Genomic DNA, 15,733 nt, shown 5'->3' with positions numbered 1-15,733 from the left:
TTACCCCGCAGGCTAAATTGCCCCCCTGCACCCTATACAATATTTTACTTACCTACGTTAAACAAGTAAATATTCTATGAGAAGATGATTGTATATTGTATCTTAAGAGGATAGTAGATCTCCGAAACTTGGTAAACGAAAAAATATATGTAATACATAAAAAATAAAATTTGCACACTAGGCGAGTTCGGATGATCCACGTCTTTGCACACACTTCACAACCAGGCAGTCGGTGTCTACCCGACTAGCATAAGTCACAGGTTGCCCAAGGGGTCACTCGAGGTCATGTCGCAACGTAGCCGGGCATTGTCGGAGGATTAAACGTTAGCTTTTTGTGCATAACACATGCAACGAGATGTGAGATGATGTTCAATGTGGTTTCAGTTAATTGGTATGACGTTTGACATTTAAGTTCGATTAGTTTTCATTTTAATTTAATCTGCATTGTCTAAGAAGGTTCCAAGTAGCTCTTTATTTCTTGTTAATGAAGATTAATTCAATTAATTGATTAAAACTTAAAAGATAACTTATTTACTGGTTAAATTACTGCAATCAAGAGATTTGCCGGAGTTTTCTGACAACTGGCTAGGGCAAAACCCATCGTAGATCATTTTCGTAATCAGATATTTACTTAATTAATTAATTGATTTTAAAATTACTTGATAAGCTTTAAACTAAATGATGTCTAAGTAGGAATTTGTTTGTTAAAGTTTTATCAAAAAGTAACTAATTGCTCTAATTTGGTAACTTGGTTGAAACAAAACTTTATTTTTACTATCAATAAAATTAACTACAAAAGGAAGACTAGAGCCTTCTTTTGGGCCCCTAAATGTTAGAAACATTTATAGTATTTTAGGTAAAATTAAAATCTCATTTAAGGGCGTTTTTACTATACAAATTAAATGTGACGTTCTCAAGCAAAAGGTAACACACCGTTGCTTAACATGAGGACGAAATTGGCTTGTATCTTTATACGAATAACCTGTCAGAAAGTCCTTATGGCAAGCGACAATGTGGTACCTTTTGCTTGAGACCGTCACAAATATGAGCTAGGATAGTACAGGTAAAATTTGTTTAAATCACCCTTTCATAATATTGACCTGTTGTAAAATCAACATTGCTCTCTTGTCTTGGCATGCGCATCCAATGCAAACTAACCTCAAATGCTCCGCCCATCCTAACCCGGTGGTTCATAGAAAGTGAATGGCGACCTCAGACTGTAATACTTAAATTTGTCAGACACTGCGTCCGTCAATCCTTATGTGAGGGACTTTTACTTTTGACAGAATGCCTTTTGGGATAAAAAACGCTCTAGGTTCGATTATATGATAACCATCCAAAAAAATTTTTTTACCCTAAGCATTTATACTGAAATTGTGTTACAGGTGTCCGCTAAGATTCGTAAAAAATTTTTTTTATAGTAGTATCAGTTAAAGCCTGTAAGTACATATAATTATGATCACCTGTCCTGGATAGCTACCGGAAGGATAATAGTAAAATATTACGAATCTCTATCCAACAATTGAGAAGACATCAGGGTCACAGTTAGTGCAATTTTCTCTGATCATTCATGCAAAAAACTCGTCATAACCTGTGACTTTATTAGGTCAAAACTTTACAATACTTGCTGTAAATACACAAACTTGAGCATTACATTACTTTTTTTTAATCTACATATTTAAACATAACACACAACATATTTAATTTTTCATTGTATAATTACGTTTGCATGCTAAATTATTGACGATCATAATGTAAATTCATATAGATTAGCGTAAGAATAATTTATACTGTAATTTATCATTATGAAATAAATAAACTAAACTAAAAGAAGCCTTTATCAATGAGACATGTCGGCTCCGTTGGGCCTCTTCATCTCCTCTTCAACTCATTACAGAGTTTCAATTTAAATTCATTCAAGTGTTACTAGATAGGTATCAAAAAAACTATACACGAATTTCGCAGTTTCGGACAGGGGTGCCGCCAATATCGAGTGAAAACCCCAATATCACTTAGGGGTCATCCATTAATTACATCACACGTTTAGGGGAGGGAGGGGATCAAGAAAATGTGACATGTTGTGACAAGGGGGAAGGGGGGTCATAAACTTTGTGACGTCACTTTAACTTCATCAGTAACCGAAAATGTATTTAAATTATTTTATACGCTAATTATCATTTAAATAACAAGGTTTTCAAACGATAATCGTTTTTATTCGTTTAATTTTATTTCTTAATCAGTTTTGGGTTATAAAATTACTAATATTTCTTTTGTCAAAAATATTTTGATAAAATATTAAATAAATATTTGCCGATTTCGTTGATGAAATGTGACGTCACACCAGGGGGGAGGGGTTTGCCAAATGTGACCAAGTGTGACAAGGAGGGGGGGAGGGGTAAAAAAACCTAGAAATTCGTGTGACGTAATTAATGGATGACCCCTTACTGCATAACCTGCATTGCATTACTGAAGCCTCCGCAAACCGATACGTCTATAAACTCCCAAACGTTAAGACTTTAAGCAGTACCAAAATACCGTGTACCTAATTTATAAGAAAGAATAGTTTATGATACCTCCACCGTGAGAACTGTGCCCCGCCCACGCGAATGCCACGGACATTTGTCACGGGGCTTGTAAAATTGTTGAAAAATGTATTGTGGCGCAACCATTATGGACGTCGGTTTTATGCGGATGTGATATTTTGAGAGCTTTGTTTGGCTTGCGGTGTACGGAAGTTTTTTTGTGCGTCGATTTAATTTTAAGATTTTCTGAATGATATAATTGGGTTTTGGTACGAGTATAAAATAATTTATGCTAATTTATGTATAATTATTGGTGCAATAAAGAATATTTACTTACTTAATACGTGAATATCAATGCATATCTCCTATTTTAAGAAGTGTTTTGTTTGTCTTGACAGATGAAGTTATAGTGATTTTATGTGTTTTTTTTTCTAGATAAGGAATTAAATAATCAAAAGCTTTTGCCTAAAGAGCTTTCTTTAGTTAATATTTTGCGGTTATAATGATGACGAAAATTTTGAAAACCCATAATTTATTCTGCAAGTAGTCCTCAAGTACAAGCTCCGCTCTTTTACAAGTCAATACAATATTTACAGTAACATCATTATAGTGACATGAAAAATACATAGAAAAAATAATAATTACTTACAACAGCCAATGCCTGGACAAGACCGGTGCCATTTTTTCTACTGATATCTTCTTCCTCGCGTTATCCCGGCATTTTGCCACGGCTCCTGGCATGGGGATGGATCTGCTTGACAACGAATCCCAGGAATTGACGTAGGCACTAGTTGTTCTACTGATATATCGCTCCCAATATAAACATTACCTACTACAACTACAAACTTATCAGTTTCATATACTGAATTGGGTATCAATTCCAGTTGTAAGTAAATAAACAGGTATCTGAACGTGATAACTTAATTTACAGTTAGTTTCTTACTGAAACGGTGTAAGTTTACAACATTCAGGTCCATTTAAGCCCTTTTATATTTCAACGCTAGTTTGTATAGATGTGCAATTCTCGCCCTATTCAATGTATCTATTTAGCATGTCCATAAATCGAAGGGATTGCTCAATTTGGCAATTTAGCTGTATTTAAATATCACCTGTTGATATCTAATAGTGATAGCTGTAGAAATACGAATATATTACTAGTGTGTGGCCGCTATATACTGCAAGAGGTTGGGTCAGATTAGATTTTAGCGGTATAATAGTGTACGTGAAATCACGTTAAGGGCATGATGATACGAGTATCTGTGCTTGAGTAATATTTATATGAATATTCTTATTAAAAAAATATCTAACTCTAAAGCGGGCTATACTTTCGAACCAGTAATAATTTAAGCATATACGCAATTCGTCTTATTTTTCTTTGTGTACTCTGGTAGTACTCTGTCGTGGCGTTAAATGAACAAATGTATTATCTTCTTTTTTTCTTTCAACCATAACAAATGTGAGTCTACCTACAGCAAACTTGTAATGCAACTTAATGCAACTTGTAATTACCTATACAAACAACTAAGCAGAGTTAACGATAAACAAATAACTTATTATTAATTCATAATATAATATTTGAATGTCTAAAATCACAAAGAGTACCTAGTAGTCAAAAATGGGAAAGCGATATATTTACATGTAGTCCAGTAAAACACGACATACTTAGTCATCATAAAAAATATTTTGACAAAATAAAATCAAGTCACGTACAGCATTCTGCAGAACAAGCGCTCAATTAGAGCACTATCTGTAGCTGGATCCGCGCCCATAAGGAAGAAGGACTTATCTGAAATTTCTAATCAACTGACTCACATACATGCGTTAGCGAAATTACTTTGAAATGTAAGTTACAGAGATCCTTTTGAATAATTTTTAATGTTTAGGTACTTCTTGAAAAATAAATCACACGTTTTCTTTTGGGTGAAAAATGTTTTTTTTTTTTAATCTTGTGTTACTTAATTCATAATTTATTTATTTGCGTAAGATAGTACCTTTTAAGTTATTTATTTAGTAATAAAAAAAACATAAACAGAAGGTCGTAAAATTTAACTTAATATGTAAATTATCTAGCTAATAAAATAAATAATTCAATCGAGTATTGAGAGGTTTTTACTTTTTAAACATACGTTTCAGAACTATTTTTTTATAAAGATTACACATTTTTGCTAGATCCGTGTTTTGTCCAAACAAAAACAAAGTAGGTACGTAACATACAATCCTGGATAAAAAATTGTAAACCACCATTGAATTAATCGAATGCTAACTAATTTTCCTATTCTAGTCAGAATCAGAACCCTTTCCCGAACGTGCTAGGATCATCTCAACTAGAGTAAAGCAGTTTATACGCCCCCCCATTCTGACCAGAGCACGTACTTATCTCGTAAAGACCGGTAACAAGTGTGTTATAAATATTATCTTTCTCGAAATGACCTTTATCATTCGCCAATTTACTCTTAATTTGAGCATGGGCTCTTTACAATAAATATTATGATATTGAGAAATAAGATTTTTTTTAGATACTTACTACGTTAAAACATTAATCAAGTCCCGATAAGTAATAACTTTTTAATTTGTCCTTCTATTTATAACGTTTTATTGTAATATGGCGATTAGCCAGTTTTAGTGTTTAGCAGTAACGCTTTGGTTTACTGCGACATAAACGCGTATTGCTTGTGTCAGCGCAACCTAACGTGTATATATAGGCAGGCATTTAGAGAATATACGTTCTTATACTACCACAAGGTGTTTGACTTCTACTCCCATCACCCGCTCGAAACAACATAACAAGATCTCTCCTGTTATTTGATTATAACGTTGTTACATTCAAATAAATTTACCTACTCTGTAAAACTTAACGTGTTGTCGTGTTATTCTGCTTTTGTAATTAAGCTTAAGTGGAAAAAAACATGTTTTTGCTATAGTAGAATTTCAACACAGTTAAAGAACCTAATTTGAAAATCTCATTTCGATAACACTGTTATTTAGATGAAACTCTGTGCCGCGGATCGAGTAAAAAGTACTTTGTAAATGGATTTCCATTTGAAAATACCGAACCGAAACACCGAGTCAAAGCAATAAACGCAAATAAATATCGTTATAAGCCGAAATAACGAGACAACCCATTATTTAGTCCAAGTGTACCCGCTTCAGCCGAAACTGTAGCACAATCACATATTTTACGCTTTTGTATGGGTTTAATTGAGAAAGAGGCTCAGCGGGGGAACATCCGAATTTATTTAAAATTCGCGTAAGCGTGCCATTACTTACGTCGAAAAACGTAACCGAGCCAACTCGCATCAGTAATATTAAGTGTGAGATACTGCCTTATTTCACGTTGACCCAGATTTTAACGGACCACAACGCTCTTTATGATGACTTTTTGAAAAATGTAATTTTTAATTCTGCGCCCAAACGAATTGAATTGCCCCACAGACGATTCTTTTAACTGTATCGATTATAAATCGCTACTTCTTATGCGACGCCAACGGAAGTCGATATTTTAAACGTATTAAAGCCACCGTTTTTCGATCCAATTGGATTCATAATTTCCGTTTATTAAAATTGCAATTTTCTCATTTGTTACAGTCGTTCTTCGGGCGGACGTACAACAACCTGTCTTCGATATCTGAATGCAAGAACAACGGAGAGTGCGTTATAAACAAGAAGAATCGGACGTCGTGCAAGGCCTGCCGGCTAAGAAAATGTCTGTTAGTAGGAATGTCAAAATCCGGATCTAGATACGGCCGGAGATCTAACTGGTTTAAAATCCACTGCTTACTACAAGAACAGCAGCAACAGCATATCCAGCATATGCAAACGAATAAATCGCCTCCAACCTTTAATTCTTCTATCAACACTTCCTTTCCTCCTATAAATCTTCTGCCAGCCGCAGCCTTAGCAGAGTATTACAAAAGCTCAGAGAAGAGCCAATTCACTGAAGACGTGACGCGGCAAAGCATATCACCGTCAGACTCTGGAGCGTCGTCAGCTGATCCCGAAGACGATAATAGCTCTCGAAGCACTAGCGGCCTAAGTATATTCAGACCTGCTTCCTCGCCATCCAGTGAAAAAGACGTCAGGCTACATGCTGTTAGGAGCCAAACAAAAGACGTCAGAAAACGGAAACCTTCTACGCTTCCACCGTCTCCTTTCGGGGCTACTCCTAGCTTTACCAGGACAGGAGCGTACCTACAACCCGTCCAAAATCTTCGATCGTTACCAACCGGTATTCCTACATGGCAGAACTGCAATGGTGGTGACCTGATCCTTCATTCTCCAGCAGTGGCCGGAGTGGCCATAGAACAAGACCAACCGATCGACCTGTCCATAAAGTCGGCTGTTCTATACCGTAGTCCAAAGAACGATGAGTTGAGCGATTCAGAACCGGAGTTGAGTATTGATATGAGTGAGGACAGTGCGAAAGATATTATGAAAAATCCATTAGACTTGTCTTTGGTACCGAAAAGAAAGGAAGAAGTGCCTTTAACTGGTTAAATTACTTAAACAATGATTGCCTTGAATTTGGCCATAGTTTAAAGTTGCGCGCAATTTTATAGCGTTGAAATTGTACATTGAAGTCAGACATGCCTACGTAATATATAATAAGTTAATAGAAGCATAATTTCGAAACGCTTGGATATAACGAACTGACACGTCGGTAAAATCGTTTCCATGTTAGCCTAGTAGACGCAAGATGGTCAGTGAAATTATTAAAAGTTAAAATTCAGAATTGTTGCGCTCTGATTTGTACGTATTGTATTAAGTATTAAGACATGTCACGGCCATGTAGTTATTTTCCTTTATAATAAGTAGACACTTAAGTTTTTAGTTAGCTTATTCCATACGAATACTCTGCCATACAGTATTTATTAAGTCTGTACATTTCTGTTTTCTTGATTACCTGACCTAAATACCATAATTGTAATGTTTTATTTTGTAATTTTAGGTAGGTAGTGAATATATATTTATTTGAATTAAAGTGACAAAATTACTGGTAAAATATGGTTATACTGCCATATTGATATTAATTTTACATACTATGTAATAATTTTATATACTATATAATAATTTCAGTGTCATAGGCTCATAGCCCAGTAATGAACCTAAACTGAAGAAAGGCACCTCTTTTCATTTTGTTTATTTTATTCATAAATTTTAGTACTTATAAAATGCCAGTTAGTCCTAAAATGCCAGTGTTGTTTTACCAGATTTAGCAAATTAATGAAAGGGACGGGGGCCAGTTGAACGCTCAAAATTAAAATGTACAAATAAAATTAATTGAGACTTGTATTATAACTGCAACTAGGATAAAAGATTTTTTTATAATATTTATTTTATTAGTGCATAGGCCAGTTTGTATTGAGTCATTTTTTAATTTCATTTTAGGTTATCCTTTTTGTAATTTATGTAGGTAGGTTAATGCGTGTTTTTTATTACTTTTTGTTGTTTGTTTAGATTGTTGGAGATTTTTTAATTACTTTTAGACATTCCATTTGTGAATTTGCTCATTTCTAATGTACTTTTTTTATGATAAGTAAACAATCCAATTCACTTACAAATTAGTATACATTCCTGAGGCTGGTTCTCTTTTTCTCTATTAAGTTATTAGGTGCCATGCAAAATTAGAATTAATTTATAAAAAAAGAAAATCCCGTATTTTTTTTATTCTGCTGTATATGAAAACTATGTATAAAAAGTTACCTCTTTCATTTCTTATTACAAAATTTAACAGAATTTTAAGTTGAAATCTGTCTGTACTCATTAGTAATTATTTAAATTAATGAAATAAAGTTGTTGTTGCTGTGAGATACGATATTTTTATGTTTACAGTTGTACGTTTATAAATGAATCTTAATATATTGGAGGAAAATAAATATGAGTGCCTTTAAACTACTTTGTTTTATTCTCAAGATATAATTCTAGGAATGTAGTTAGGAAACCATCGGTTTGTCGAATGTGTGTTCAAACCGCACTGAGAAAAAAATCGTTTAAAACAATTGAAATCGCATTAATTTTTAATTCTTTAATCAGTTCCATATGAGCCCATCGAATCAAGCAGTAAAGTTTACTGTTACGTACGTACGTACATTAGTTGATACTGTATTTAGCAGTTAATGTTAATGAAATCACTTTAATGTGTGCTCGATAGATCATATTTTTCAGTGCGAATGTGTTAAAAATGCATTAAAATTACATTAACACTTATACGGTAAGTATAAACTTACTGTGAGTATTTTAGATTTAAAATTGATTCCGATTGGCAATAAAAGTTAAAATAACACATTTTCATACTAAAATTCCTTTAAACGAGCACTGCATATATAACCCCCATATATTTCGGGGGCGAAAAATCGATCTAGCTAGGTATTATCTCTGGGAAAACGCGCATTTTTGAGTTTTTATGTTTTCCGAGCAAATTAAAAATAACGAACGAAAAGAGTACCTTTATTTGACTTATGATTTTATGACTCGAGCTAAAATCGATTCCTAGAACTTTTAGACAAAATACCGATGTACTAAAACAAACACACATCTGAAACCTAAATAGTCTACCAATGTTGACAGATCACATGTAAGCTATTATGATTTCCTGGACCTCATTGCAAACCAAATTAGTCTTTTGTCCTATATATTTAAAGTTCTATTTAACATTTCATGGAACCAACAGCCATGGGTCACTGTTTTATTCATTAGAGCTACCGTGAAATGCGTAATTATTGAGTTTGTTCTTAATTAGCATTGTCTCGTTGGTGCGGGCTTCTGGTGTAATTTCTCTTGAAAAGTTATAAATAATTAATCTGAATTTACTTTAAGGTGATACGATCTAAATTCATGTTACATCGTATCTTCGTAATTTTAGTAATGGGGTTATTATGACCTGAAAGCGCGCCAGCCTGCTTCCATTCACTACCACTATGTGGCTGGTGTTCTCACGTGCCCTCAATGTGCGCGGAGGTTCACCTCCAAGATCGGCTATGTCAGCCATATTCGGGCGCACGAGCGCCGAGCTAACTAGGAGTCGAAGTGGTCGCCATGGTCGAAATCGGCCGGAAGGATCATCATTATTAATAAATAAATTTTATTATAATTTATAGAATAGGCCGATGGAATATAATAAATATTGGGGACATCTTACACGGGTCGATTTAGCCCAAACTAAGCATAGTTTGTACTATGGGTACTAGGCGACGATATAAACATATGTACTTATATAGATAAATACATACTTATATACATAGAAAACACCCATGACTCAGGAACAAATATCTGTGTTCATCACACAAATAAATGTCTTTACCGGGATTCGAACCCAGGACCATTGGCTTCGCAGGCAGGGTCACTACCCACTAGGCCAGACCGGTCGTCTCGGATTGGATCGGTCGGATTGTGATATAAATAGTGAGAAGAGATTATATTTTAACGCTTAAATGCATGATTTTTCTTTTTGCCCGAAATTAATATATGTATCACATCATTGATTGCTGATTCTAGGAAAAATAGTAAAAAAAATATAACTTACAGCGAAATTAGTGTTAGAAGTTGAATTGGCTAAATCATATTTATGTAAATATGTAATTTTCAGTAATAGATATATGAAATTTTTTACTACCATTAGAGAGGTACACTATTATTGATATACCTATAATAAAGTTTTTAAATATAAAATAATTACAAACCCCGAAAACACCGTTCAAAATCACATACTAAAAATTATCAACTACTGGATTTTTCCAAGCTTTCCGACTTTTCGTCTTAAAACGAATGTGATTTTTATAAATTAAAAATATTGCGTAAATTTAACCCTTCAATCATCACCCTACTACTTGACGTATGGTATAACGGTGCGTTCAAGAACGTAAGCCTTTTTTTTTTTAATCTGTGAGCTGTCTAATGCTTTGTAGACATTTAGCAACACTATGCATTTAAGGGTTAAATCACCGAAATAGATATTAAATAAAAACAGAGAGAGAGGTTTATCTTATGTCCATCAAAGAAAAAAAAAGATAATTAGATAATTCTTTGATGAGGATGTCAATATTGAGATTCAAATTTGGGATTTCCTGACAAAATTCCTGATTTGCAAATATTTTTTCTGACGCGCTTAATAGTTTAAATTTGTATAATGTACCTTTATAAGTACTTAACGTACGTATTCCGGTCGCATTCCTGACATTTGGTAACCCTACTCTTAGCCTACATAAATGGCCACATATTTGGCCGTACGTAAATATGTGGCTTTCCAACAGAGAAGGGTCCCTATGCTTCAACTGCAATAAGGTCCTATTTACTCGTATCTGAAATTCGAACAGAAATTCTGATAGGAAGGTCCTGCACATGCAGCATAAGAACCCTTGTCTGACGGATAAACACCCTTTCCCGTTGATTTGCTTTTTTAATAAATACTCATTTAATAATTTTGACAACAACTCATTAAGTCACGACTTACAAGAACTTAATCCATCAATCAAACCAGTCTAGTCCAGTTTAAATCCAAACAAAAAATATTGTCAACACGCGGTACAACAAAAAATAACTTCAACAATATCATATCAAACATGTTCATGCCATTTTAAAACGAACTTAGCTCTAAAAGAGTAAGGTTCATTTTTAAACGGACAGAGGAAACTTGATACACGTTTATGTAAGGCATTGATTGACATTCCGTCGAAGGAATAACTGTCGTTATCCTAATAAGGATACAATAAAACCTTAACAGATTTAATTGTCATAATTATACTTTCCGTTCCAATTCTGTCACCGTAACGCACCACGCACAAAACAACATTTAACCAATGGGTGATTCAGTGAAAACTTTGTGTCCTTTAAAATCATCATTAAGACGAATTCCTGTAGATAAGTTAGTCTATTATTCAAAGAAATATATTATTCATAAGAAAAATAGTATAATACTTTCACAAATTAATTTAAAACGGAGATTCGTTGACGTAATAATACTTACCTAAAAATCCTAAAATGTAGGATGAATTGCATAGGTACTTACAATTCTTACAGACAATACAGCGTATAAACTTGATCTTTCACAGCATGACAATTCTTTTTCATTACGAATTTCGCCAACAGGTTTAATGCATCGCATATGGAACATAAATACAGGACTTAAATAGACGACATATCGCAGCAGACAGCCTAATTTCTAAGCCAGTCTACACATTAAATGACATTTATAATAAATAAATAAAACTTACGAAAAAGAATTGCATACAGTACATCGTATTTAAATCTTCACATTATATATTATACTAAACCCTGTTTATGGTATATTGCGGTTCTGATATTGGTACATCTGACTAAAGTGAGCATCGTCGTAGTAGAAAAAGCATGTAGAAAATTGTACTTTAGTTACGCAATTGAGAAGACATTGGCATCGAAGGTACGAGTAATCGTATCGATTTTAGACCATGGTCACTGGTTTTAGGGTACTTAAGGTAATTTTTTTCATAAACCTAACCTAACCTAACATCATGTAGATACAATTTACAATCTACCGGCTAAATAGTGCAGATACCCCCATTTGTCGCAGTGGTAGACGCACGTACAGAATTTTTGTCACTCAATTAAGGGTCCGCGTCGGTGGTAACAAATCATTATTTTTTGGGAATGGGCACCGTTTACGCGCGGAGAAATGTGCCTCGTTAGTGGTGTAATGGTTTTGCACCGGGTACTGGTGTGTGCGAAAGTGATTCAAGCTATGTCAACGGGAAGCTAGTCATTTAAAACACTACAGCAAAGTCCTAGCGTTGTTTCCGCTTCTTCATACAACATGGATTCTTATCCCAAGAATAAAAGCTGGAACTAGTTTCTAGGAAGCGACTGCAATCTGACTTTCGAATTATCAATAAATGTTTGTTTATTTTTATTAGCCAATATATATCTCCTGTGACTGAAGACCTGACAAAGGCCTGGAGAGCTTCGCTTGCCTGTTTCAAAAAAAATTTAAAAATACTTCCTTATTTTGGAATAATTATTCAGCTATTTTAGTTTTTTTCTTGACTTTCCCTCTTGTTACCAACACAACACAATTCGTTTCCAAGAGTTCAGATAAATAGCTGCAAGTTTTGTAGGTACTTAAGTTAATTTGTCAATAGTTCTTTCTCACTCGGATTCAATTACAATCGGCAGTCATCACTGCCCCACACAAAATGACCACTGACCGCGACGGTACCATTGAAAAGGTCCAGTTTGCTGAATTTAACGAGGAAATACATCGCCCTAATTGAGATTGCACCTCGCGCTGACGTTCAAAAAATCATGTCATTATCACCAAAGATGGCGCAGATTTATTAAGACGCAGCCGAAATAGACAGGCAGGATCGAGGGCAATGACCTTTTATGCTTTTGCGCTTTCTTTCGCGTATGTTGTTTATAAATGGGTTATTTATTTGCGACTGTGTGTGTTCATTCATTGGCCGAAAGTCTTAAGAAGACTAAATCAGTTCGTTTATTAGTTCGCTTAAATCTTAATTTTCTAATCATCAAGAATAAAAATAAATTATTTACAAACAAGATATACACAGTGGTATTACTAAATGAAATGAATAACTAGCTTAAATCTAAAATAGGCCATCCAAGCCAAGTGCATAATTGTTTTCCATCGTATTTTCTCGGAAATGTTCTAATTTGTTATGCTACTTCAGTCAACCTCAGTACTTCTTGTACCGAAACTGACTGAATTAGCAAGACACGTTCGTACGTTTCCGTGAAAATACGATGGAAAATAATTATGCAATACATCATTATAAGTGTACCTAATACTTATAGGGCGATGCTGTCATTCCTTTATAGTACTTACTTAATTTTCTCTAATAAGCGCGAAATAATATCTTAGAAGCCATATAAGACACGCTGTTATGGCCTTATTGCGCGGAAGTACCATGTAAGATATAAGTTAATTAGTAATATTATGAGTAACAAACGTAAAATAAAAGAAAAAATGATAATGTACACAATTTCGCAGATAATAAATAGTTACTAAAATAGGCATTTTCATCGACTTTAGAATATGTATTCAGAACATTTTTCCAAAATTCGAATCCAACTGCAAATAAGGGAGGATTGTGCAAGTTTTATAAATGGTATTGGTATTCAATGCTTCCTTTCCCTTTGAGATACCGCCTTAACAAGAATAAAGAGTTCAATAAGAATTATTTACTTGGCAGTTTTTTGTGGCAGTGGTCTTGTTAAATTTGTCCGCAAGTGTAATGTAATTGTTACGTGTTCGCTGATATCTGATTAAACGTACTACAGTAGCTTATTTTTGTACAATGTGTTGCAAAATAATCTGGCACATGGAAGTTTTATAGATTCACTTCTTATGGCGTAAGTAAATACCGTAAAATGGGGTGAGTTGGGACAAAACCGAAGTTCAAACCTAAATAAAAGTTTATTTGTACATGTCGCACGTTGATTTACATACTTGAAAAGTTTTCCGGTATGAACTTTAGTTTTTCAATGTTAATCCGTCGTATAATTTCATAGATTCAACGATAAACACAAAATAGTAGGAAATCCCAGCTCACCCCATAGTCGGGGTTAGGGGGGATAGGAATTGAGTGATGGGATAATTGCTAAATTGACACAATAAATAGCTTGACTTCTAAAGAGAATAAAGTATTCACGTAACAATGTGATAACTCTGGTCTGAAAATACCATCTCACCCCCCTACCATCCCTCCTCACCCCATTCCAACTGCCCTCATAATCCCTACTCACCCCATTTTACGGTATATAAAAATTAAACAAAATTAATTATCAATATTATGAAACAAGTACCTATTATGAGTGTCGAGTTAAAAGAACTTTATGGCGGTTGGCGCTTACGCCATTAAATATTTACTGCACTGCTATTCTACATTAAGAGCCAACCGCAATAAGGTACCTTTACACGTGAAATGTCACATATAGTAGTAATTTCAATATTAGACACCTACCGACCGACATCAAAAATATCACATTTTCAAACGTAATCACCTATCAGCGATGATTACAAGTGCGTAAAATGTCGGGATCCAAAAAGGTATGACAGACCGTTACCTGCCACCATATAGCATCCTTCTTTTAATTACAATATTGGTTTACATAATCGACGATCGAACTTAAAGATATGGTATAACGAGTTACAATATCCATACAAAAACCGTTCCAATCGTAAAATGGCCGTCGGAGTGACAATTTTGCTGCAATTTTTACATCATATTTACATTTTTGTCCGCAATAATTACTGGTTTGTCACACTGTGCAGTAAAAGTCGTATAAAATGCGTAAAACACAGCTTTCGATTTGACACGTTATTATACATAATGCTATGTGGTTGCTGTTATTTAACGATTCTTTAAAAGTGCTTTTAATTGCGTTCTGCGGGCTCAGCACGGTTTCATTTTTATCGACTATCACTACGCGCGTCCCTTTCGCACTTACATACTTGTTAGAACGTGACAGGCATGGTGACAAGGGATAAAAACGCGACCGTGCTAAGCCGCCTGGTATGAGATTTTTTAAAGATTGTTAAACTCTTTGTTATACATTCAATTTTTACAGTCGTCTGTAACTACATACCTATAGCATTAATGAGTAGGTATGTATTTGTTTTATATTATCTTTCAATTATACCAGAAGTAAAAAGTGTCCAAAGATTTTTTTTCATTGCATTTTCGTAGATTTTGGATGGCGGAAACAGAATAGAAGAAACGAAAAATGTACCTATACAAAATTCGACACATTGTCAATAAATGGCGACCTAATGTCAGATGGGGTAAGACAATCATACTTTATTTTACTCTTGTTCCAGTGTTTGTCTTACCCCATTTGACCTTATATTTTTCTATAAGCTAAAAAGTTTTGTATCTCACCCGGTCAAACCGGCGAAGGGTCTTAATAGCCTTGTACTCTCCTTCCTTAAAGAAACCTTAAGTGGTAACATGAAAAAAGCATTTTTTTATATGGCGCAGCTTAAAACCAGCTCTGAACACTTGAAAATAAAGCCAAAACATTTCTAAACCAAACAGAACCAATCTAAATCTACGACCAAAATTAGTAGCAACAAACGATCTCCCCTGGTGCGTATAAATCTCCCCGATAAGTCGCTAGGTGGCGCTCGTATCAAGATGGCGCCAATGGCGATATGCTTTGTTTAGTGGATATAGAGTTACTCGCATGCGCCTACGTTATGGAGTTCGATGGGAGATTATTTATGT

At 34.4% G+C, this 15,733-nt stretch overlaps 1 protein-coding gene and 1 long non-coding RNA gene across 2 annotated transcripts in view; one reads left to right on the top strand and one right to left on the bottom strand.

Moving 5' to 3' along the window:
- Positions 1-7,497, top strand: part of LOC134795325 (protein embryonic gonad-like) — a 65,879-nt gene extending 58,382 nt beyond the window's left edge. Inside the window, exon 2 of the mRNA XM_063767145.1 lies at positions 6,108-7,497. Coding sequence (XP_063623215.1) covers positions 6,108-7,016 — 909 coding nt within the window. The 3' untranslated portion in view covers positions 7,017-7,497. The remainder of the gene's footprint in view (positions 1-6,107) is intronic.
- The window catches only part of LOC134795335 (uncharacterized), a 224,826-nt gene continuing 211,915 nt past the window's right edge, over positions 2,823-15,733 (bottom strand). Inside the window, exon 2 of the long non-coding RNA XR_010144804.1 lies at positions 2,823-2,854. This is a non-coding gene — a long non-coding RNA (uncharacterized LOC134795335). The remainder of the gene's footprint in view (positions 2,855-15,733) is intronic.

This window comes from Cydia splendana, chromosome 12 (genome assembly GCF_910591565.1).
Source record: "Cydia splendana chromosome 12, ilCydSple1.2, whole genome shotgun sequence".
Taxonomy (NCBI): domain Eukaryota; kingdom Metazoa; phylum Arthropoda; class Insecta; order Lepidoptera; family Tortricidae; genus Cydia; species Cydia splendana.
The sequence above is the reverse complement of the archived record's forward strand: the minus strand, read 5'-3'. Positions and strand labels throughout refer to the sequence as shown.